The sequence below is a fragment of the Athene noctua genome, chromosome 5 (genome assembly GCF_965140245.1).
Source record: "Athene noctua chromosome 5, bAthNoc1.hap1.1, whole genome shotgun sequence".
NCBI lineage: Eukaryota > Metazoa > Chordata > Aves > Strigiformes > Strigidae > Athene > Athene noctua.
The window spans coordinates 11,678,493-11,701,836 of record NC_134041.1 but is presented as its reverse complement, the minus strand read 5'-3'; the positions used below and the strand labels follow the sequence as shown (position 1 = coordinate 11,701,836).

General features: G+C 60.0%; 3 protein-coding genes and 1 non-coding gene across 6 annotated transcripts; 2 read left to right on the top strand and 2 right to left on the bottom strand.

Annotated features, from left to right (window-relative positions):
- The first annotated feature begins 427 nt into the window (after window positions 1-427).
- On the top strand, window positions 428-557 carry LOC141961562 (small nucleolar RNA SNORA35). The gene has a single exon (XR_012633794.1). It is a non-coding gene; the product is annotated as a small nucleolar RNA SNORA35 (small nucleolar RNA).
- A 2,474-nt stretch (window positions 558-3,031) lies between these two features.
- Window positions 3,032-7,157, bottom strand: BEST4 (bestrophin 4). Its single transcript, XM_074908149.1, has 9 exons — window positions 7,006-7,157; window positions 6,600-6,694; window positions 5,821-6,054; window positions 5,372-5,526; window positions 5,204-5,281; window positions 4,738-4,890; window positions 4,370-4,450; window positions 3,758-3,912; window positions 3,032-3,449 (listed from the first exon to the last, which is right to left on the bottom strand). The coding sequence occupies exons 1-9, from the start codon at window positions 7,155-7,157 to the stop codon at window positions 3,032-3,034; spliced, it is 1,521 nt and encodes a 506-aa protein (XP_074764250.1).
- Window positions 7,158-8,820: 1,663 nt separating this feature from the next.
- Window positions 8,821-11,145, bottom strand: LOC141961315 (uncharacterized). The gene is made up of 2 exons (XM_074908148.1): window positions 11,085-11,145; window positions 8,821-10,812 (listed from the first exon to the last, which is right to left on the bottom strand). Exons 1-2 carry the CDS (start codon window positions 11,101-11,103, stop codon window positions 9,593-9,595), a joined length of 1,239 nt encoding a protein of 412 aa, XP_074764249.1. The 5' UTR covers window positions 11,104-11,145; the 3' UTR covers window positions 8,821-9,592.
- Window positions 11,146-16,086: 4,941 nt separating this feature from the next.
- Window positions 16,087-23,298, top strand: PLK3 (polo like kinase 3). Of its 3 annotated transcripts, none has more exons than XM_074908147.1 (15): window positions 16,087-16,404; window positions 17,199-17,306; window positions 17,393-17,509; window positions 17,959-18,088; window positions 18,176-18,263; window positions 18,814-18,909; window positions 19,616-19,811; window positions 20,137-20,263; window positions 20,642-20,736; window positions 20,831-20,948; window positions 21,053-21,136; window positions 21,326-21,488; window positions 21,616-21,745; window positions 21,990-22,100; window positions 22,468-23,298. In XM_074908147.1, exons 1-15 carry the CDS (start codon window positions 16,246-16,248, stop codon window positions 22,660-22,662), a joined length of 1,917 nt encoding a protein of 638 aa, XP_074764248.1. In that variant the 5' UTR covers window positions 16,087-16,245; the 3' UTR covers window positions 22,663-23,298. The 3 variants fall into 3 exon arrangements, with proteins under 3 accessions (XP_074764248.1, XP_074764247.1, XP_074764246.1); XM_074908146.1 differs by having other exon boundaries at window positions 20,642-20,751; XM_074908145.1 differs by having other exon boundaries at window positions 20,642-20,751; window positions 20,819-20,948.
- The last annotated feature ends 46 nt before the right edge of the window (window positions 23,299-23,344 follow it).

The following is a 23,344-nucleotide window of genomic DNA, read 5'->3' as shown; positions in this document are numbered from 1 at the left end:
CAGTGCTGGAAGCCTGTGTACAGAAGGAAGGTGCAAATGTCCAGCTTCCTGGGAGCTGCTGGAGTCTGGCTGGGCACGCGTCCCCCTTTTCTGCTGGTGTGTTAGGTCAGCACAAGCGTTTTGGGGTCTTGGAGTGAGGGCAGCAGGGAAAGGGGGGAAAGGGCCTTGCTGCCTCGGGAGTGGGCTCTCCAGGGAGCAGCTCTGCACCCACAGCACTGTGTCTTCGGCCGGACTTGGCACAAATGCAGAGTTGAAAACTTATGTCTTGACCCCAGTGGCCTCTGCAGCTGGTACCTCCTGCCTCTCCTCAAATCACACGTGCTCACATGCCCTGGTTCGGGCCAGCAGCCCCTTTTGCCATTGCTTCGTGTTTCCTGCTTGCCTGCACAATTGCCTTCAGGGCCCGGTATCTTTTAACCAAACTTGGCTGCACTGCTCAGTGACCGGCTGGTCTTTCCCTGACCTCCTTGGTCTCATTCCAGTGCAAGATAAATTCCTTCTAGCAGAAGGGTCAGGTTCTCATCGTGGTCTGTCCCTTTCGAAAGCTGGGTACAAACTCTAGCTTTGTGCACTGTCACTTGTGGTGGGATTGGAAAGCTGTGGTGCGAAAGACTTACTCTGAGTGTTTTGGGGCATGTGATGTCATTCCTCAGGCTTTCTGCCATTAAAAGAAAGCCAGTGTGGTGGATCTCTGCCTCTAGTTGCCAGATGCTTTGTGCAGGTTTTGGGGTGAAGTTGGGAGCTGTCCTGGGGCTGTGGGGGGAGGCCAGACTCATCTGCCAAGTGCACATGCTGCACACTTCACCCCACTTACGTGTTTTTACAAAAGCCCCCTTTACCCACAGGAGCACTCTGGGGTGAGGCAGGCTGCCTGCACCGCAGCTTCACTGTTTTTAGCTCTGAACTGAAGGAGGTGATCTGTGATCATCTTGCCCCAAGCAGAGCTGTGATACCCATGTCTCTAGAGCCTTAAAACGCAGACTGTGTCCCCCACAGATAGCTTGTGCTTGGTATTTTTGTTAAAGTTCTTCCTGTGATGCTCTGCCCTGTCTGCTGTGTGTGGCAGCAGGAGGTGCTCGTGAGTTTGGGTGCCCTGGGCAGTGTGAGTTTGTCCTGCCTTGCTGGCAGGGAGCTGAGGATGGGTCTGTGCCACGGATGGTGACACACCAACCCTGTCAGAAAACAGTACCTGTTGACGGGGTGTCTGCAGCAGCACTGTTGTGCCACTGTGGGAGCGTTGGCGCTGCCTTGCAGCTCAGGTCTGCATTCATGGGTGCTACCAGCAGCTGTGCCCAGCAGGGTGCAACTAGCAGTGGGACCTGGGCTGGGCAGGACGTTTGCACAAGCACATTCCTTCTCCATAGCGACCTGGGGTAAACTTTCCCTGCTCTCCAGCAACGCTTGCTTTCCAGAGAGGTGGGGTGGAGGCGATAAACGGCACTTGGGAGGGATGCGTCATGGCTGCTTCCTTGGCATGTTTCTCCTCTCTCCCCTTGCCCTCCACAGAGTACAAACAGGATTCAGGGTGTTTCTGGGGAACTTTGTACAGATGGAGAAACTTGGAGTGCAAATACCCACTCGATGTCAGAGAAGGACCTGTAAACCTGGCCCCTGATGAACAGGATTATGGCCAATTCATCAATGCACGCTGCTTGCAGTTATTGCTCTCAAAAACGCAGCTGCCCAAGGGCAACAGCCCGTGGGAACGGAAGCAGCACCTGTCACCCTCCGCCGCCTGCTGTGTGACATGGGAATGGGGCGGTGGCACCTGGTTCCCACGGTGGCATGGGCTGTGGGACCTTGTGTGGCTTGGCCATGGGATGTATGGTTTCTGGTCTGGCCTTGGCATAGCCCTGTGGATGTGCGCAGGGGTTGACCTGCCTGGGAGGAGGCAAGCCTGCCACACCCTGAGCCAGAAAGATGTGGGCAGGGGCTGGGGTTAAGCACAGCTTTAGTCTGGCTGGGTTTATGAGGTGCCAAAGCCTCGTCTAAGGACCTTACCCACTTCTGCAGATAGGTGTGAGGGCTGAATTTAAAAAAAACTACTCATACAATGAGCAGCCAGCAGCTTAACTCAAGTGAGGTCACGGCATCCTGAGTCCTGCTGCTTGTTGAGTGGTTCTCAGCTCCACACTGTATTAACTTTGGGGTATTTTCATGGGACGTGGTCCAACCCAGGAAATGACCCCATGGTTATGCTTTAACAGGTCCAGCAGTGGCCTGGAGGGTAGTGGAGGAGGAGCAGGGCTGGCTTGCTGGCAGGAGACAGGAGCTTTAAAGGAAAGGTGGTTTTAGGAACGGGGGGCTTGCAGGAAAGGAAATTTTTTAACAGCTCTGCTAATATACTCATGGGAAGCACACGTCTGAGTGCGGGAATCCTTCTACAGGGCCTGAAAGTGTATTTCTTGGTTTTTTTCTGGCTTGGTATCACTTGGTCTAATACCCCACAACCATTACAGGGTTCAGTCCTTGGGGCTGTGCCCTTTTTGCCCCAGGAGAATGTGCACACTCCTTGACACAATCCAAATTCACCCACTTTTTGGATAAACGTAGTGTCCCTGCTGTCTCACTGCTGGGGATCAATTGCACCAACAAGGAAGAACCTCAAAGCTGAGGCTGGCAATAGCTTTATTAATATTGAGGGGACATCTCCATCATGGTGTTGGTTTTCTGCAAGACTTAGTGCCCTCATCCTGGCCCTTGCCTGGGGTCTGGGCTGTCCCCCGTGCTCTGTTCTGGGCCATGGGAGCAGGGAGCGAGCCTGGCCAGCTGCAAGTCAGCGGCATCATCACATAGATGAGCTGAATCCTGCAGGTCTGAGGCTAATAGCTAGTGTCGAAGACTGGCTGCTGAATTTCAACCCCACCAGGATCTTACCATCAACCTGGGGAGACATCTTGGCTCGGGGCTGGCAAAAGACCTGGCAATGTCCTGCTTCTGGACAGGGGGTCTGAGGAAGGGTGTCGGGGGCAGGGAGCTTTGTGGCTGGTAGTGGCAGTGCCTTGGGGAAAGGGGTGCTTTTGGGGCAGCCTCAGGGCTCCCAGGCCTCTGGCCGGTCAGCCCCGATGCTGTCGCTGGATGGTGCCTTCACCTGGATCAGCGGCAGCTCCTTCCTCTGTGTTTCGGAGGCCTCCAGCAGCCGGGTCTCCCCCAGGCAACAACCAGGTGTGGTGGGCTCGCTGGCCCGGCTCTCCTCATCCTCCGTCTCCTCCTCCTCGATGCGGGCCACCGACTCGGGGTCCTCGGAGCGGTTGGGATAAGGGGAGGGGAAGCTGCCATCCACCCGGGGACGCCGGAGGTGGGGGTGGCCTCGGCTGCCCCAGCCAAAGTTTTTGATGCTGATGGCAGGGGATGCGGCAGTGAAGAAGCGACTGAGCAGAGGCGTCTGGATGCGCGGTGCGCTTGGCGAGGCTTCCACCGGCTGGCTCTGCTCCGTGTCCTCGCACATGCTGGGGGAGCACGGTGGGGTGATGGGCTGCCATCCACGGGGATGCCCAGCACCACTCACCACCTCCATCCCAGTGCATTTGCAAGCAGGGAACAACTCCAGGAGGGCATGTCCCTGCCTCAGCAGCTCATCTATCACCCAGTGCAGCCCCTAAGCCCCACAGGGGCTGGGCAACGCACTCCCAAGTGGGGGGTTGCTGTTTGCTTGCTGTAATTGGGCCCAGGGGGAGAACAAGCCTGCTTATGCTATTGCTACCCTGAAGCACTCGCCCTCTGTTTGTCCAGCCCCAGGACTGCGCCGTGCACTCACCGCATGTCGAAGGTGGAGCCCAGGAATGAGGGCTTCAAGGTCTCAGCAGCTGTGGCCGTGGTGTAGGGGGGCTGAGCTGTGGACTCGTTCCAGTATTTGTCCTTCACGGCTGGGGGCAGGTTCTGGTACATGTCATCCACAGAGAGCAGGGACACCTGGGCACAGCAAAGGCAGGGGACAGGGGTGGCTTCTCAAGGACATGATCAGGGCCAGTGGCTGCAGATGCTGCTCCTGGTGCTGATCTGGCAGGGGTAGGGCTGAGCTTTGCAAGGGACCAGGAAGGATCCAGGCCCATCTCCTGGCTGCATTTGAGGTTTTCCTCTTCTGAACATTTCTCAGAGGTGAGGGGCTGAGCAGCAGTGCCAGGCTGCTGAGTGTCCCTCGGGGGAGTGCTGACGCTGCTGTGGGGAGCAGACACAGGAGGGACAGGGGTGGAGGGACAAGGTGCAGCCCTGCTTCCTTGTGTGGGAATCTATTTTGGAGAAGGACCTGCATGGCCAGGAGCAGGGCCGGGTGGGCACCAGCAGGGCACAGGTCCCACTGCCAGGGTGCAGGGATATCGTGCCCTGATTGTAGCAGTCCCACACAACATGAGCCTGGGGCAGGACCCACCTGCAGGTTCCTGTCTATCAGCTTGTTGGTCTCAAAGTCATCATCGTCTTCTCCAAAGGGGTTAATGATCTGCTCTGCAACCTGGGGAGGGAGGGGACCAGGTGAGACAGGGAAGCAGGGACAAAGACACCTTCCAAGGCTCTACATCCCTCAGTCCACCCTTGGGGCACATGAAACATGCAGACTTGGAGCTGTGTGGTGCCCTGGTATGATGGCTGGGCTGGGAGGATGTGTCCCCAGGGGCAGCTAGCAGTGACATGGCTGGTGCCATGCCTTGGGCCAGCCACCCCCTGGCCCAGGGCGTGCTCAGGGCCAGCTGGCCACCCCCTGTCCATAAAGCAAAGCCCAGCTGCCTGGCCATGTCTCACCTTCAGCCAGCCAGCATAGAAGAAGAACTGGAGGAGGGTGGAGAGGGGGACGAACATGTCCAGGTCCCCCTCCTGCCCCGGCTCCAGCGGCTCCAGGAACTGCCGCCCGATGAGGCAGAAGGCGAAGAAGGAGTAGACAGCAATGGTGACCACCTGTCAGGAGCATGGGTCAGCCAGCAGCAAGGGTGGCAGCTGAGAGGGACACTCAGCACAGGAGCAGCAAGGACATGAGAGGTTCGGCTGGTCACTGATGCTCTCGTGGGCTTAAGGCTAAACCCCACTGCCCGTACTCCTGCACATCCCTGCAGGGCTGTGAACCAGTGACTGCCAGATCTGGCACCAGATTCAGTAAAGTGCTTCTAGTGAGGGGTGTAAAGTGCTCCCCATCAGAGTGGAGGGAGGAGGCTGTAGGGCTGTGGGGTGGGAGGAGCTGGGGTCTGGGTTCATGGGGTAGGTGCGTACTCACCTGCGTGTACACCAGGGGGATGCTGATCCAGTCGTAATGGAACAACATGCTGCACTTGGCCCGGTAGAGATTCAGTTCCTGTGCAGAGAGGACAAGGGCGGGTGACCCTGGCTTTGTGTGAGCCCCCCTGCAGCACCTGGTCCCCCCAGTTACCCAGCACCAACTCACATCCATGAGCAGGCGGAGGGCCACATCGTCACGTATGCGGCCATCCCGCCTGGCCTGGGCTGCCAGGTTGGTGAACCACACGCAGGGGATCCAGTACTTGTTGAAGTCAGAGTGGAGGCTCTCGAACTTCTTGCGCTCTTCCTGTGTCATGAAGCCTGTGGTGGGGCAGAGGCTCAGCACCACAGTCCCCATGTCAGCGTGGGAGAGCCCTTCTGGGACCATCCCCAGCAGGAACACAGGATTTTCCAAGTGAAACTACATCCCAGTGGGGCTTTTTGGGGGTAAACACCCATGCAAGGATGCCACCCCATGTGCGGGACAGTTTGGGGCAGGGATGCCGGCAAGGATCCCCAGCACCCAGCACACCCTCCTGGTGACAGGGACACGTCTGTGGCCCACAATTCTCACCCCACATTGCAAGCCGTCACCCCCAGGGCTTGACTTCTCACCCGCTTCCACCACATGGTCCATGGTGGGGAAGCGCTTGAGCACCCTGGTGCTGACAGAGCGCAGGATGAGGACTGCCGACAGGTTGGCGTAGCGGATGAGGGTGCGGCGCAGGATCCGGCCCCTCTCGTCTTTGCCGTGGACGTTGCTGGAGATGATGCACATGAGCTGGTCGGGCAGGGGGATGCTGGTGTACTGGGCCCACCACCGGTTCACGATCAGGGTGACGTAAAAACCTGCACCGGGAGACAATGCATGGGGGGCTCGGAGTGGCCAGGCTGTGGGCTGAGGCAAGGATGAGACCACACCAGGAGAGCTGCCATGTTTCCAGGGGTGACAGAATTCTCTGTGGCCAGGAGATAAAGTGCACGTTGTGCTTCCCATTGAGCTGCCCTCCCCAGAGTTAGAGGTGGGGACATCCCCAGCTGTTCTCTGTTCTGGGTGCTGGTGGCACAGGGCAGGATAGCCATCTCTTCTAGATAAGGTGCCCCTTTCCTGGGTGTGGGGAGGAGGGTGCAGAGTGGGCCAGGGGAAATCGCAGCCTCCCACTGGCATCCTGAGTGCCAGGGAGCTCCACTCAGTGGGTCTGATAGTCAAATGCCATCCCTGGGGCACCAAGCTTCGCCATCCCTGGGGCACCAAGCTTCTCCATCCCCCATCTGATGGTGTTCAAGAGATGCTTTGGCATGGGGTCAGGATGGGCAGTGGGGGCATCCTCAAGCTGCCAATGCTAGGGGAAGCAGTGGACCCCAACTCCCAAGTTCCAGGGAGGGACCCATACCTAGGACAAATGACATGGGGATGAGGTCTGTGGAGCGGTTGCAGTACTGAGCCACTTTGGTATAGAGGCGCTTCTGCTCCTCGGTCAGCAGCCGCCTGCAATGGACACACAGCAGCGTCAGGGACATGCAGCGGGGTCAGGGACACAGAGTGCAGTCAGGGACATGCAGTGGGGTTAGGGGTGAGCAGTGGGACTGGGGTGCTGCCTCAGACATCCACAAAAAGTCATCGTCCGATTTCCCTCCTCCTTGCCCTCACCTGCCTGCTCCCACCCTCCTTGGGGGTGTCCCCTGGGCTTCTCCCCTCCCTGCAAGAACCCCAGTCCATGACCAATGGGGCATCTCTGCACATCCCAGTGGGTCAGCAGGAAGGGACGCGACCAGCAGAGACACACTGACCCCACTCACCGGTAGACGATACTGAGCAGGGCATACAGCACCACAAAGACGATGAACTCCTTGTAAAGCAGCTTGTAGATGCTGCCTTTCCAGCGGAAGAGCAGCTTGGAGAAGCCCCCAAAACGGGAATTGGCAACTTTCAGTGTGTAGGAGACGGTCATTGCTGCTCAGCCCCGTGCCTTGGCAGAAAAATCCTTATCTTGCTGGCTGCTGGCTAAACTAGGGAGAACTGGGGTTCCTGCTGCTGTCCAGGCTGCAGGACCTGGGGACACACACTCGCTTCCACACCAAGCACTATGGCCCATCAGCAGAACTGCTCACGCAGCCGCCCTGCCCTTCCCACACCTGCTGCAGCCTCTGCCTGCTCCCTGCCTGCACCCTCCTGTCCTGCTGGTGCCTCTTCCACCTAAATACCCCTTCATGGGTCCACATGGCCAAGCCCTCCCTGTGATGGATTGGGGCTATCAGAGGCAGAGAACAGGGAACTCCACGTCGGTCACACCTTCCTGCCACTAACCCTGGCCAGAGATTTCAGTGGGGGCTGCAGGTGCTGAAGCTCGTCCTGGGCAGGACCCAGCAGAGCAGTTTAGGTTGTTCCCCTTCGCAGCCACGGCAGCTGAGTTTAGGCTCCATGAGAAGGAGGAGAAAGGACAGAGTGTTTCATCACTCCTGACAGCCCTGGGAATGGGACCCTGGGGTGCTCAAGCAGAGCCAGCACCCAGGGAGGACTGCGGGATATTTTTGGAGCATGGATGAAAAACACACCCATTGCTGCCCAAGTCCTTGCTGCCAGCAACAGGCAGTGCCTGTGGCCACGGGCCAGGCTGCAGCCCCTGGGGACAGCTGGCTGACCCTGCCTGCCCTGCCTCAGCACTGTGGCAGCTCCAGGTCCCTCCATATCCTCGGGAAGGGCTTGGGGATGGCATGAGCTGGAGCACTCTGGGATCCCCTGGGTGTCCCCTGGCTGTGCTACCTGGCAGGGCGTGGTGGAGTCACATTAGAGGCTGGCACCAAGCCACTTTCCCAGGGCCAGCGAGGGAGCAGGAAGGGAAAAATTCCAGCAGGACATAAAACAGTTGGAAACATCCATGAGTGACAGCGAGACGTGCAGGGAAACCAACCCATCCCCATCCCTGAGCCACGCTGGGGCTGGGGCTGAGCACTGCTGGGGCCCATGGCTCACTGCCAGAGGCCACGCTGCGCTCCGCAGGAAACGCTGCTTCCTCTGCAGGCCGGAGCGCCGCGTCCTGCCCTGCCTGGCTGCCTCCCTTCCTGCCCGGGCACAGAGCCTGGCCCAGGCCCAGGATGGCTCCAGTGTGGACTGTGGGTAGCCACTGGGACTTCCAGCCTGGAAAATGTGCCATAGGGCAGGAGGGACAGGGCTCAAGGGTGCCTGTGCCTCCCCATCCCCAGAGAAGGGCTGGAGCACCCATGTGGGAGATTCACCAGAGGGGTGCCTGTGCAGGGGGGTGATTTACAGCACCCCCAGATTTTGCCCCATTCCCAGGAGCCCTGCAAGTCCCTTCTCCAACCAGGAACCGTGGCATTTACAGCAGGTTGACGCCTTCCCCGGCCGAGCTGTAAATCACAGTGTGAGGCAGGGGCTCCTCTCACCCTCAGCCAGTGCCCAGCTCTGCTCTGCCGGGCTGGCAAAGCAGCCCCGGGTCTGCTGGACAAGACCCATGCTGGGGCATCACCCAGTATATGGGAGGAGAAATGGGGTAGGAGCAAAGCCCCCCATCTCTGCACTCCCCCACATCCCATCAATCAGTTCCCCACCACCCCACACCATGCAGACACAGGGATGGAGCTGCAACTGCCAGGAGTAAAATTATTTATTTCTTATTGAGAGCTGGATCCTACAGGGCTTGGCAGCACATCGGGCAGGGGAGGCTGCAAGGGGTTCCTTTCAGTGCCAGAGTGTGTGCACCTCGCACACTCGCCCACCCTGACCTGCACACAGCCCCTGCACACACTCCTGCATGCAGCAGCATGTGTGCACCGGCTGCTTTAAGCCCCCATGCCACACAGTGGGACACAGCGGGATGTGGGCTGAGCAGCAAGCAGGGCCACCCCAGGCTCCCTCTGCCAAGCTGAGGGCACCCCATCCATGCGTGACACCGCCCGCAGACCACATGGCAGAGCCAGCCCTCTTTCATGTCCCCAGAACCTGTTCTCTGCGGGCTGGGGGGCAGTGGGTCTGGGCCATCTGGTTCCAGCGAGAGAGGATGGAGGCCCCAGCTGATGGGTCTGGCACACACAGTATTGTCACCTCATCCCCAAAACCATCCCCCACCTCCTTTCCACATCCTTCCTCAGGCACTGCCAGCCCATGTGTCCCCAAACACCTGTGGCAGGGTTCCCAGTGCCCGAAGCATCCTTGCAGCCCCTAACCAGCTGCAGAACATGGCAAGTGAGGGGTACACATGGTAGCACAGGGGAAGGGATGGGAATTTGGGGTTGCAGCTTTGCAAACAGCCACTGTAAGTCACAGCAGGACAGCTCGTGACTCTCCCGGTCTGACGGGTTTCACTACTGCCCCGGATGCCCCCTGCCATCCTCCTGGCGTGTTCCAGACACAGCCCCTGTCCCGGCATCAGTGCAGGTCGATGTTCTCATACTCCAGGTTGTCTGAGTCCTCCAGCTCGATGCCAGGTACCAGGTTGTAATAGTTGGTTGACTGACTCATGTAGATCTTCTCCCGGTCGGCAGAGTCCTTCAGGACTTCGCTCACGCTGACAGAGTCCATCTCTGGCTCACTGCTCCCCAGCTCCTCTACCCTCGGTGCTGGCGTGTCCCGCTGCCTGTCCAGCCCTTTACAGGCTGGCACCTGGGAACTGCTGGGGGATCCCACCTGGATCTCCACCTCCTCGTAGACATCTCTGCTGCTCTCCAGTGGGTCTGTGGAGGGCTGGAGCAGGACCTGGCTCCCCAGCAGCACCTTCTTCTTGGTCTCAGAGGGGGTGGCAGGCAGCTCATAGGGGACATAGTGGTGGGGCTCTGCAGGCACCAGTGTGCTGCCTCTCTCTGCTGTGGCTGGGTGGCTCTGGGACCTGCTCTGAAAGCTGTAGTTGGTCTTTCTCTTCCGCCTGCAGAAGCACCAGGTGATGCTGGCGAGGATGAGGAGAGGAGGCAGGCAGATGAAGAGGGCGGTGAGGCTGTGTGAGTGGCACAGCTCATCCCGGGGGATGCTCTGGAGATCCACACTGTGGTACCGCTCCGGCGTGTGACAGATAACCTCAGTGGCCAGGCTGGGCCAACCCTCCAGGTTGCTGAGCAAAGCGCAGCTGCAGTCCCAGCTGTTGTTGGAGAGCTGGAGCTGGAGCAGAGACGGCTTCAGGAGGCTGGCAGGAAGGAAGGTCAGGGCATTGAAGCCTAGGTAGACCTCCTGGACCTGGGTCGATGCTTTCAGGAAGGACTTGGGCAGCTCCTGGAGCTGGTTGCTGTCCAGATAAAGGACCCTCAAATTAGGGGCATCTTCCAGAAAGCTGCCAGGGAGACTTTCCAGCAGGTTGTGACTTAAGTGCAAGATCTCCAAGGCAGGGGGGACTCCCTGCGCGTTGGTGATATCCGTGATGCTGCAGTGCGAGAGATAGAGCTCCCGCAGCCCCCGCACTCCTACCAGTGCGCCCCAGTCCAGGTTGGTGATGTTGGAGCTGGTGAAGTTGAGGCAGCAGCTCTCGGGGAGCGGAGCCTCCCGGAAAGCCTGGAAGTCCATGGGCTCTGTGCAGTTGCAGCTTTGCGGTGCTGGGTCGAGGGCAAGGCCGGCAGCGAGCAGGAGGCTGCCCCAGAGGGACACGGTCCCCAGCCCAGCGCCTGCGGGGAAGCAGAGGGGACAGGTGACTCCCCCGGCGGGACCAGCTCTCCCCTTGGTCCAGCCCGCCACGACGGGGCCGGGGGGGTGAACCCCGCTTCTACCCCCGCCTAGACAAGCGACCCTGGTCCCCGCAGCCCCCCCGGAGCCCTCTCCCAGCGCTACCGCCCCCCGCCAGCCCGGGGCTGTCTCACACCCGCCGTCCCGCTGCTCCGGCCGGCGGCCCGCGGGCAGCGAGCGACCCCCGGGGCTACCCCGCCCCCCCCCGCCTCACCTGCCGCCGCGCCCCCCATCCTCCGGGGCCGCTCCGCGCCCCGCCGCGCTCCCCGCCGGGCGCGGCCGCCGGCTCCGCCTCGCCCCGGGGCGGCCCCGCCGCAGCCCGCCCGCCCCGGCCCGGGCCCGCCTCGCCCCGCGGCCGCTGCCCCCACCCCCGCCGGCTATGGTTTGCCTTCAGCCCCCTCCCGCGTTGGGCTCCCACCAGCCATGGGCCCTCCAGCCGCACTGTGCAGTGGCACCCCCCAAAATACGTTGTCCCCAGCCCCCTACAGTCAACCCGCCCTCTGGTCCACTTTCCTCTGCACGTGTCCCCCCCCCCATACCGTGGCCCCTACAGCCGCCCATCCCCTCCCCATCCCTCCCCTCTCCATCCCCCAGAAGTAATGTCCCTTCTCACCTTCCCCCAGTCTCCACTCTGCTCTGGCCCCCCACAAGCCCTATGTCCCTCCAGTCCCCCCCCATAACTCCAGCACCAGCCCCCCAAGCCCCTGAAGAGGGCCCAGGCTGGGCTCTGCTGTTTCCCTCCTTCTTGGGACTGGGAGAGGGCTCTGCCCGGCTGGTCCCCACCTCTGTGCACAGTGCGACTCCCAGCCCCACTGGGGAGAGGATGCGGGGCGGGTATGCCTGCAGGGTGGGCACCAAAGGGGCCAGCTTCTCCCCATCACTGGACCCCTTACCACTTCCTTCCATTCTGCACAAGTCCTGGACCAGGAAGGAGGAGCAAAGTCAGACACCAGCCCTACAGCCCATGGGAAAAGCAGCGCTGGAGAGGGGAGCTGTGTTTCCCCACCCTGAAAGTGCATGTGTTCTCACCGTGGTGTGAACCGCGTAAACTGAGGCACATGGCGTGGTACCGACAGCACTTTGCTTCGGTACTGGTGGGAGGTGGGTGAGACGGGACCTGGCCTGAGTGCGTGTGCAGCCCAGTGGGGCGACCACAGCGGGTCAGGGCTCTGGTGGCCACTCTTCAGCCTGGATTGGGGTGCAGAGTGCCGGGACACTCTGTGCGCTGCATATCTGGGGTGCCTCAGAGGCCTGGCAAGCTCAGCACACCAGTAATAAAAGCGCTGGGTTGTTTCAGGCTTCCTTGGGCCCCCCATGCTATCCTGGGGGATGCAGCTATGTTTGAGAGGGTACCAAGCTTCAAGAGTTTCTTCCCTTGATTTCACCCCTTGCTTGTGGATCAAAACTGGCACCTCAGCTGCTGCTCTCACATCTCAGCTCAGGGATGCTCCAGCCCCCAGCGGGAGAGCACCAGCTCCCCTTGGCCCAGGCCCATCACCCACACCCCATGTGCTCTGTTTGGGTCTCTCCCAGCCCCACAGACACCAGCAGCAGGTGAGTTTCTGGCAGTAGGACCTCCCCCACCCTGCTGTAGGCATTGCCTTGTGAGCTGAGGGTTTGAGTGCTGGCTCCTTCTGCTGTGCAGCAACAAACCCTGCGCCAGGGATTTCTGCTGGGAAGCAGGGATGGGATGGGATGGGAGGGAGCGGGGAGGGAAGCAGGGCCAGCCAAATCCCGGCTGCTGGGGTGGGATGCAGGAAATGGCTGTTCAGGCTCCTGCAGGAAGGGAGGTGCCAGCAGCACACTGGCCTGGGAGGACAAGAGTTGCCTTCCAGGGTGCCCTGGACACTGTCACACAACCCCAGGCTGGCACCCACGGGTCAGAGCCTGCTAACACCCTGTGGGGGGTAAAGCCTCCCCTGCTCTGGGACAGCAGCTGAGACAAAAGCCCAGTTGCAAGAGATTTGAGAGGGCTCCCCGAGCCTCCCTGGGCCGGATCCTGCCTCCCGGGGGCACCTTCCAGCACTGGCATTTTAAATACGGCCCCATATCCAAGTGCTGCTTCAATCTGGAGGGATCCAGGTCCTTTTATCTCTCCCTCCCTCCAGGCAGCTTTTCGAAGATTTGCAACTTTCCCTTTGCACATTCCCAGCCAGGCCCTGGGGTGGGTTGGCCTCTGCTGGTGCTGGAGCTGGTGCTTCCTTCCCCAGCTCACCCAAAGAACCAGCCACCCTCTTCCTCCACCTCCACGGTGGCTGCAGCCCCGTGCTTTTCAGGAGGTCACCGGGTGAGAGTGCCAAGTGAGGGGGAAAACCCTTTGCCCAAGGGGGTCAGGGCTGTCACTCTAATCCTGGGGAGCTCACCTTCATCCCAGACTGTGGGGAGGTGCAAGTGCTTGGCTGGTGTTGCTCTTGCTGCCCAGGCACTACGTGCAGAGCTGAAATGCTGGGATTTCAAGCCCCAAATTAAAGTTGACGTATGGGTGATTCCCACAAAGGGGGGGTGAGTTTGCCTTTAGGCTTCCCTCCAGGGTGCAGCCGGCCTTGCAGACAGAGCCATTGGGTAAATGAGCCCCAGGTGTCTGCATTCAGTAGACAAGGGTCAGGTGTCCCACTGAGGGATAAAAGCTGGGGCCACTTGCAGGCAGGGGCAGTGTCTGTCTGTGAGGTGGATGCCCTGTGCAGAGTTCCCTGTTGGGGAAGGACCGCCTGCCTCCCTGGGACTGGGCTCCAGTCAGGTCTGGCTTTTGTAAACGTGGGCTGTGTAGAGATTCAGTATGTGGCTTCCTTGGTCTTATGTGTTTGGCTTGTTGACTCGGTTGTCTCCTGTCCCTTCTATAGGAAATTGCATTTCATCATTTATTCCACCCATTGTTGATCGTGTGATGTTGTTATTGGGGTCAGTGGGACTGATGTTGATTATGTATAATCTGACTTGTTTGTACCCCCCCTGACCCTTTTGTATCAAATACAGTTTGGTTATTGGTTCATCTTTATGCTAGGCCTGGTAATTGGCAAAACAAGAGCACACAGCAACATCATGCAGCCACCCCGAGAAGGCAGCTCAGCCACAGAGGCGAGCTGAGTTCAGTTTCATAGCTCCTGATGCTGCTGAGCATCACTGAATACTGTGAGAATGGGGGGACTGTGGGGGGAACAGGCCAGGTCTGAGTATCATGGAGGACAGAGATCCCACAGCCTCTCTGGGCTGCTGTAATATTTTACCATGCTCACGGGGGAAAAAAAGTTTCCTAGTACCTAAATGGAATTTCCCTTGATGCAACTTGCATCAGGTGCCTGTCCTGGTTTTTCTGTACACCTCCTCAAAGAGTCTGGCTCCCTTTTCCTCTAACTCCATCTAAATAGCTGCAGGCAGCTAGGAGATGGTCCCAGAGCCTCCCCTTCCCCAGGCTGGGCAGGCTGTTGATGTTAAACCATGCTTCCTCCCACTGCCCCAGCTTGGTGATGGGGAAAACCCTCAGCTGCCATGTCTGCACCTCGGACCCAAGCTGCAGGTGAAAGGGGGGCTGCTCCAGGGCTCGCCGCCTCTCGAGAGGCAGTGTCCCAGCCCTGATGGGATGTGGGTTGTGAGGTCCTTCTGTGCCTCCAAACCCGGCCCGAGGGCTTGCCCCAATACAGCAGGGAGCAGGAGCAGAGCTGACGGCTCTCATCCTTGCTGGTCCCTGCTGTGCCTCTGCAGGAGGGATCCCAGGGCGGACCCCAGGGCAAGCCCCACGCAGGTCGTCCCATCACCCCCAGGCAGGTCCCCCGGGGCTTCCCCGCACCCCTGGGTGCCTCCACCCACTCGCTGCCTCTAGACGCTGACTCAGCTCTGCCCTGGGAGCTCCCCGCAGCCCCGAGCTGCAGCCTCCATCGGAAAATCAGCTCTGCCCCGTGACGCCACCCACAACCCGGGGAGCTCCGGTGGCCCTGGTGGAAACAGGTAGTGTTCCCCCAAGGGGCAGCAGCCTCTCTGCCTGCTCCTGGAGCGTGTTTGGTGCCAGGCAGTGGGTTTGTACATATTTCTTCTGCAAAAACTGTAAACTCGAGTAAAAAGCAGATGGGTCTGGCTCGTTTCCTCTCTCCCTGCAGGCAGGTTTGCTCAGCTTTCCTGCAGGAGGCACAGGGCAAGGGATGTGCACACAGTCACCCTGTGTGCAGTATGAAGCAGGGGAAGGGCAGCAGGACCTGCTTTTGAGGGGGTTTTGTGGCCACCTCTGCCAGATCCCACACCCGTGGGGAGGGAGAAGTGCCCCGCATTCTTCCGTGACCTGTTTTGGGTGACACAGAGACATGTCTTCCTCATGACCATTAGAGAGCAGCACCACTATGGCACAATGCCCGGCCACCAGCACAGCCAGGCCCACCCCACACCACCAGAGTCCCTGGGAAGCACAGGATGGGGTGCCCAGGTGCTGAGGGGCAAGGATGTGCAGGTCCCCAGTTCTGGGACTGGCCACCATGGGCAGCTGCAGAGGACTGGCCTTTCAGGGCTGTTTCACGGTCACTGGAGCATGGGGCTGGAGCAAAGCATGGCCAAGGGGCACCTATCCAGGGGACAGCCTGGCTGGGGAGCTCATCTACATCTTCTACCGTCCCCCATGTACCCAGTGCCCCATCTGAGGTGGGCTGTGACCCCTGTCCCTGGCAGAGTGAGGGGCTCCAGGGGGGTGTCTGCCTGTGTCCAGGTTCCACATGGAGGCACCAGAGCCTGAAGTGAACATGTGGGCTTTGAAATCCCACCGCCTTCCCGTGGGGTGTAGGTGTGGGGTCTCCAGTCCCCAGGGGGTTGTGTGACACAAGCTGGTCACTCCTGTGGGGGGAGGCATCCTGTGAGTGGCTGCGGGGATGTGTCTTTACGGATGGGTATGGCGAGGGGGCTCTGCGTGTCCTGGGAGAGAGGGGAGGTATCTGAGGAGGGGTTTCTGCGCGTCTGTGGGGTCTCGGTGTTGTCTGGGGGGGATCCCTGTCAGTGAGGGTCTCCGTGTCCGGGGGAGGGAGCACGGGGTGCCTGGGGGGCTGCTGTGTGCGGTGAGGCAGCAGGACCGTGGCCGGGCTCCCCCCGATGACGCCCGGCAAAGGAGAGGCCGGTAGCCCCCTCCTCCCTTTTCCCCGTGCGGCGGCCGCTTTAAGGGCAGCGCGGGGCCGTCCGGGGGCGGGGCTCTGTGGGTGACGTCATCGCGCCCATTGATAAGCCGGCGGGATTCCCGGGGCGGCAGCGCGCGGCGGCGGGGCCACGTGTGCGGGGCCCGGCGGTGGCGGAGGAGCCCAGCAGCCAGCCCAGCAGCCGCCCCAGCCCCGCGGAGCCGCCTTCTTCTTCTTCTTCTTCTTCTTCTTCTTCTTCTTCTCCTCCTCCTCCTCCTTCTCCCTCCCGCCATGGAGCCCGCCGGCCTCTTTCCCCCCTTCCCCACCGCCTGCCCCCCCGTCCAGCCCGCGCCCGCCCCGGCGCCCCCGCCCCGCGCGGCCGAGACCACCCGCATCATCACCGACCCCGTCTCCGGTCGCTCCTACTGCAAGGGCCGCCTGCTGGGAAAGGTACCGGGGAAAAGGGGGGCGGCGGGGGGGTGGGTACCGGGTTAGGCGGCGCTGGGGCGCGGCGCGGGGAGGGGCAGGGGGCTGCGCGCCTGCACGACAGTCGTCCCCCCCCACCCCGGTGTGGTCCGGGGCTGGATGCGGCCCCCCGGCTGCCATACGCCGCCCCCACCCTCCCCGCCCCTCCCGGCGGGCACGCAGCGGCGCTGGAAGCTGTGAATCACCCGGGCTGGCTGCCTGCCTCGCCGGCTATCGGAGTCGCATCGGTTTCGGGGCGCCCCGCGGGGCGTGCGTGGGCCGGTGGGTGCCCCGGTTCCCAGGGGTGCCGGTCCGCGCCGCTCCGCCGCACGCAGCCCTTCCTCCCGCTGCCAGCGGTGTGTGTAGGAGGTGGGTGCCGGTTCTCAGCCCGGCCCGGGCGGGCTCGGCGGCTGAGTGTGCAGATTGGAAGCTGACATCACGGCAGGAAAAACCTGTCTCCATGGGGCTGCCTTTCGGTGGCCTCCGGTTCCCAGCCTCCCTGCCCTGCGCAGGACTTTCCAGGTCGATCTGTCATGTGGAAAGATGCAGAGTCCGGCCATGGTGGGAGGAAAAATGCCCTGGAGGTTTTACAGGAACTGAGTGAAGACGATCTCTGGTTGAGAGCATCATAGTTCAGATCTTAGTGGGCGATGCAGCAGGAGGGAGCGTGTGACGCTCACCAGGCTGTGCTGCAAGGGAATGGAGGAGGAGGAGGCTTGTAAGCAGGCAGGGGCGAAGAGCTGTCTCTCACCCATCCATAACCACCTCTTTTCTTGCAGGGTGGGTTTGCACGATGCTATGAAATGACAGACCTCTCCAGCAACAAAACCTATGCTGTGAAGGTCATTCCTCACAGCCGGGTGGCTAAACCCCACCAGCGGGAGAAGGTGGGTGCCATGGTGCTGATGGGGTGCTGGGCTGGTGGGGTGCAGCAGGGGCCTTGTGCTCACCTGGGACTGCTGCTTCCTTTCAGATCACCAACGAGATTGAGCTGCACCGAGACTTGCACCACAAGCACATCGTCAAGTTCTCCCATTATTTTGAGGACGCAGAGAGCATCTACATCTTCCTGGAACATTGTAGTAGGAAGGTGAGTGCTGCTGTGGCCTCCTTGTCAGAGAATCTCTGAAACAGCCGTAGCTGGTTGGAGCAGGCCTTATCTGAGGTGCTTTGTTAGTACTCTTCTTCTCCTGGGCTGCCTGCTTTGTCACACCCTCTGAGCCCAGCTGTAAGCCATGTAGTTTTGCATGGCACTGGGGACACTGCCATCTACCTGTCCTGCTGCCTGTCCTCCTGCTCGTGTTGGCAGCCTGTAGCTCCTGGTGGGGCTACCATAAATCTGGTGGTTCCCTTGGCTCTGCTGAGCAGCCTCAACCTTGTGTGGGGACTCTGCTGAGGTCATGGCTGTGGAAGGAGGATTATTTGTGGATGTGTAATGTCTGGAAGAACTGGCTTTGACCCTGACTGTCCCATGTCTAGTCAGCAGGGCTGCCTGTTGTCCCTGCCTGCCATCACCAAGCTGCCTTCTCTCCCTCTCAGTCCCTGGCCCACATCTGGAAGGCTCGCCATACTCTGCTGGAGCCTGAAGTGCGCTATTACCTCAAACAGATCATCTCAGGCTTGAAATACCTTCACCTCAAGGGCATCCTGCACAGAGACCTCAAGCTTGGTGAGTGCTGTGGTTGGGGCAGGGTGCTGTGTGGGGAGCGAGCTGCCCCAGAGGGACTTGTGGTGATGCATTGCCCTTGACTTACAGGCAACTTCTTCATCAACGAAAACATGGAGCTGAAAGTGGGGGATTTTGGGCTAGCTGCTTGCCAGGATATCTCTGACCAGAAAAAAAAGTAAGTTTGAGGTTTCCCTATACCACTGCCCTCAGGTTTCACTCTTCCTTTTCATCCTGTGGCTTCCTGGGAGGGCAGAGGGGTGAGTGGTCCCTGCTAGTCTGAGGAGAGGAAGCCTTAGGGCCCCTTTCCAGGGTGGGGGAGTGACTCCTGCCCCAGCTGCAGGCAAAGTGAGGGGGCTGGGGGCTTTGTGGCTCCTTCAGGAGTGAGCTTGCAGCCGTCGGGGAGAACAATGTGCTGACTATCGCTATTGTGCCTGCCCGGCTGCCCTGCCGGCTGCACAGGCTGGGACACAAAGGCTCTGTTCCTCCCCAGCTCTAGGACAAACTCTTCCCAATGGCTTCCCAGGAGCAGCTGCTCCTGACCCCCGGGAACTGGAGAGGGGGGAGTCTGTGTGGGGCTCCTTATAGATGGAGGGGAGCTTTAGGCCACAAAGAGCAAACTAGAGGGGGGAGACAGGCTGCAAGCTAAATCCCAGTGCTTGGAGCAGGGGAGGTTATCTGTGAGAGGGGATGCAGAGCATGCACTGACCTGGTACTCTGCCCCACAGGACAATATGTGGGACCCCCAACTACCTGGCCCCAGAAGTGCTACTGAGGCAGGGCCATGGGCCAGAGTCAGACGTGTGGTCTCTGGGCTGTGTCATGTAAGTCTGGGCTTGCTGGATAGAGAGGGGTCCAGGCAGCCCTGCCTGCACGGGCTGCGGAGGGCGAGCCGGGCTGTGGAGCAGCCCCAATGAGGAAGTCCTTTCGCTTTGCCTCGTGGCTTTGCAGCGGTTCCTGAAGGGCAGGGGGAGGGGAGCAAGTGGCTGGATCCTGCCCAGCCCTGCTTTGGAGCAGCGGTAGCAGCTGCCCCGGGATGCTGCTTGGGGGCTGCGCAAGCGGGAGCTGCAAAGGGCAGGCACTCTTGTCCCACACAGCTCTGCTTCAAAGCCGGCTCAACCGCCCTGTGAACCTGATAAACAACGGAAAATCTTGGTGGCTGACGGCAGCTGCCGCTGTGTTTGGGGACTGATCGCTGTGCTGCTTCAGCACATCCAGCCCCTTGCCTGGCTGCTGCCCGCGAGCTTCCTGCTCTGCTTTCCACTCCGGCAGCCGTACAGGGGTGCGAGTGGCAGTGGCAGAGGGTGGCCTTTGCCTGCCAGCCCTGTCTCCTTCCCCAGGGCTCCTTGCCTGTTGCTCTAAACAGTTGCTAGGAGGAAGTGTGGCCGGATGTGAGCATGGCCAACCAGACTGGAAGTGGTGCTCCCGGCCAGGTGTGGTCGGCCAAATGCCAATAACTTCCTTGCTTTAAGTGCTGCTGAGTCACAAGCCTGGCGGGGATGTGACAGTGGCATGCATGTCCCCTCCCAGGTACACCCTGCTGTGTGGAAACCCTCCCTTTGAGACCTCCGACCTCAAGGAGACCTACAGGTGTATCAAGCAGGTGGAGTACACCCTCCCTGCCTTCCTCTCCCTGCCTGCCAAGCACCTCATCGCTGGCATCCTCAGACGCAACCCCCAGGACCGCTTCACCCTTGAGGAGATCTTGGACCATGAGTTCTTCAAGGTGAGTGAGTGGGAGCCTGGCCTTGGCCCTTCTCCAGGGTTTTTGGGTTGTGCAGGGTGCACATGTCTCAGTCCTTCAAAGGGAGCAACTGCTGTCCTGCACAAATGCTGGCCAGAGAAACTGAGGGACCTGGTGTGCTCTTGCTGCCCTGTCCCTATAGCATGGGCTGTTTGCAATATTGACGCCAGTCATGGGGCAAAGGCTTGACAGAAAGGCAAGCTGGCTGTCAGAAGGGCTGTGAGTGACTGCAGTCACCCCAGCACAGCTGCTTTTCTTTGAGCATGTGGGCTGTGGAAAGCAAACCTCTCTCTTGACCTCTCTGCAGGGTTACACACCTGAGAAGCTCCCTCCCAGCAGCTGTGTGATAGCTCCAGAGCTGAGTCCCCCCAACTCGGCAAAGAGTCTGTTTGCTAAAGTCACCAAGACGCTCTTTGGGAAGAAGAAACCCAAGGGTGAGTCCATGCACTTGCCCAAGAGCCTCTGTGTGACCCTTCCTCCAGGGAGAAGTGGGCCCTGTTTCCTGGAGACACCTTCTGAGGGGTCTCTATGGACCCCATCTCTGGGGCCAGTCCCTGCCCTGCTGGCAGCCTGGCATGGGTGTGTGTCTGGAGAGCGGATGCTATGCTGCAACCCATGGGTGCAGTTCCTCCTGGAAGCCCTGTGTTGCATGAGAACTGGGAAGTGAAAGTGGGAGGCAGCTGGCTGACACCATCCTCGCTACCATGGGCATGGGAGGAGATGAGGGAGAGTACTGAGCTACTGGGAGGGGTGGCCCACATGTCCCCATCCTCTGTGCTCAGCAGTATGCTCAACACTTGCTCTCTCCTCAGCCAAGAAGGGCTCTTTGGAGGACAAGGATGACCTCTCCAAGCTAGTCACTGGGCTGATGAAGACCTCGATCTGCCGGCAGATGAGCTATAAAACGGTGGAAGGGAATGAGGTGAGAACATCCCTGAGCCTGTGCATGCACCTCTCTGGGGGAGCGGGCAGGATGGTGATAAATCTAGGTCTCTCCACAGGCCACCCCTGTATCATGCCGCAGTGCCAGCTCTAGCCCTGTGGAGACAGTGATGGAGGAGACATCTCACAAGTCTGTGTCCCCTTCCATCCGGGGGACGATGGCCAGCAGCTGTGAGGGTGAGCAATACTTGCCCAGGCCACCCCAGCCTGCCCTGAGCTTCCTGACCTGCCCTGGCTGATAGCGGGGCCGGCTGACTCAGCCTGTCATCTTCTCTCCTCAGCCTTTGAAGACTGCATCACTGCCTCTGCCATCATTGAGTCAGCTGTCCGGCTCCTGCGGACCTGCCTCTCATCCATGCCCCCAGGTAAACCGGTTGGACAGCTCTGGGGTGGGACAGAGTTCTCTGCACCCCCATGGGATGAAGGCATGGATGCTATTTGGGGGTACCTTAAATGCTGTCAGAGCTTGCTGCAGGGAGTCTGCTCCCCCCTGGGGAGGTGAGGTGGGCAGGGGCTGACTGCCTGCTTTGCTCACCTCCTCTCTTCTCCACCAGCGGACAAAAACCCAGCTTCCCTGGCCCGCCATGAGCACTTTGTCTGGGTGAGCAAGTGGGTGGATTACTCCAACAAGTATGGCTTTGGCTACCAGCTCTCCAACCGCAGCATTGGGGTCCTCTTCAACAATGGCACGCACATGACTCTTTCCCCAAACCACAGGTAAGTGGTGGGGAAGGGGCTGATTTCTCTGGGGAAGCCCCTTGGGTGTGAAGGAGCAAGGGGAGGCTGTGCTAGGGGTGGGCTTGGTGCTGGGGAGCCCCAAAGCTCATGGTCTGCTCCCTCCCAGGACGGTGCACTACAACCCAACCAACAGCAAACACCTTGTGTTCTCTGTGGCCGCCATCCCTGAGCAACTGCAGGGACAAATGAGTGTCCTGCGCTACTTTGCGTCCTACATGGAGCAGCATCTCATGAAGGTGGGTGCTGGGCCCCTGGCGTGCACTGGGATCATGGGTGGGTTGGATGTTGGGTCATGGCTTGACCACACTGCGTGGGGTTGTGGGACTCCCAGCTCACAGTCTGTTGATCAGATGGACACCCAGAGTTGTGTCCTGGGAGTGGGGACCCCACTGGGGGTGTGTCCAGGTTTGGTTGTGTGTATGCTGCTGGCAGTGCTCCCATGTATGTGACCAGTGGCTTATGCAGACCCTTCTCTCCAAGGGAGGTGACCTGCCCAGCATAGATGACCTCGGGCAGCCAGCCCTGCTCCTCCTGCAGTGGGTGAAGACTGACCAAGCCTTGCTCATGCTCTTCAGCAGTGGCACTCTCCAGGTATGTGTGGGGCACAGTGGAGATGCTAAGACTTCTGTGCAGAGGAGGCCAGCTCGGGACTCCTGGCCTGTGTTAGATTCTGCCACAGCCCAAGTGCAAGGTCCAGCTGTGGGTACAGGATGCTGCTCCAGTGCCCAGAGCATCTGGCTGCAGCTTGTCCAGCCCATGAGGGATATGACACTTTAGTCAGCCACTTCTGTCTGCCCCAGTGCTGGGGCTGCTGCGTTCCCGCCATGGGGCATGGAGCAGAGATGCTCCCGGGCAGGTCAGGGAGGAGGAACGGGTTGAGGCAGGAAGTGTGGCTCCATCCCGTCTCCCGACATGCTGTGGGAAGCGTGGGTTAAACCAAGCCCAACCTGTCTCCTAGGTGAACTTCTACAATGACCACACCAAGGTGATCATTAGCAAGCCTGACCACTCCTGCCTTGTCACCTACATCAACCGGGAGCGCAACTCCTACACCTACAAGCTGTGCAGCATTCAGGAGCTGGGCTGCTCTCCTGAGCTCCACCATCGCCTCAGATACATCCTCAAGCTCCTCCAAGAACGGGCTGAGGCCTAGTGTGGGACCTTGGGGGACCCTCTCTGGATGTTAGAGGTCTCCCCCTGTCCTCCCACAGGATGGGAGGTATGTTGTGGTGCTGGCTGCCTGCCTGGGCACCCTGTATCCTGGTGCTCAGCTGGACTTTGGACTAAGACATGTGGATGTGGTTACAGCAGCAGATCTGGACATCCTTGCTGATCATGGCTCTGGGCAATTGCTGTCTTCCCACTGGTGGCTCCTGCTCTGGTTGTGCTGGTCTTGGTGGAGTGGACCGAGGTGGCACAGGGAGGTGGTGGGTGAGTGCCCTGCAGCCAGATTTGGGGCTGGCTGTGCCTCGTTTGTGGCCTGGTGCTCCAACCTGCCCTAGCTGACAGCTGTCTGCAGTGGGGGCTTGGGCTGTCCTGCCCAAGGTTGTACCAGTTGCACAGATCCTCTCCTGGAGAGGACTGGCACAGCCATGACCTCAAGGCTTGGCTTCTGTGGGGTAGGAAAAACTCCTTCCCAGGGGTAGACAGGGGTGAAGGGTGCTGCCTGCCCTGCCAGGGATTGTGTGGGCTGGTGTGTGCCACTCCACAACTGCTACACTAAGGAGGGGACTGTGCTGGGCCCAGCTCTGTCCTTTCTGCTCCCAAATTGTGAATTGTCTGGTACAACTTGAGGTTTGATAAAGGGTGGGTGGGATGGGATCCAAGGGCTTGCC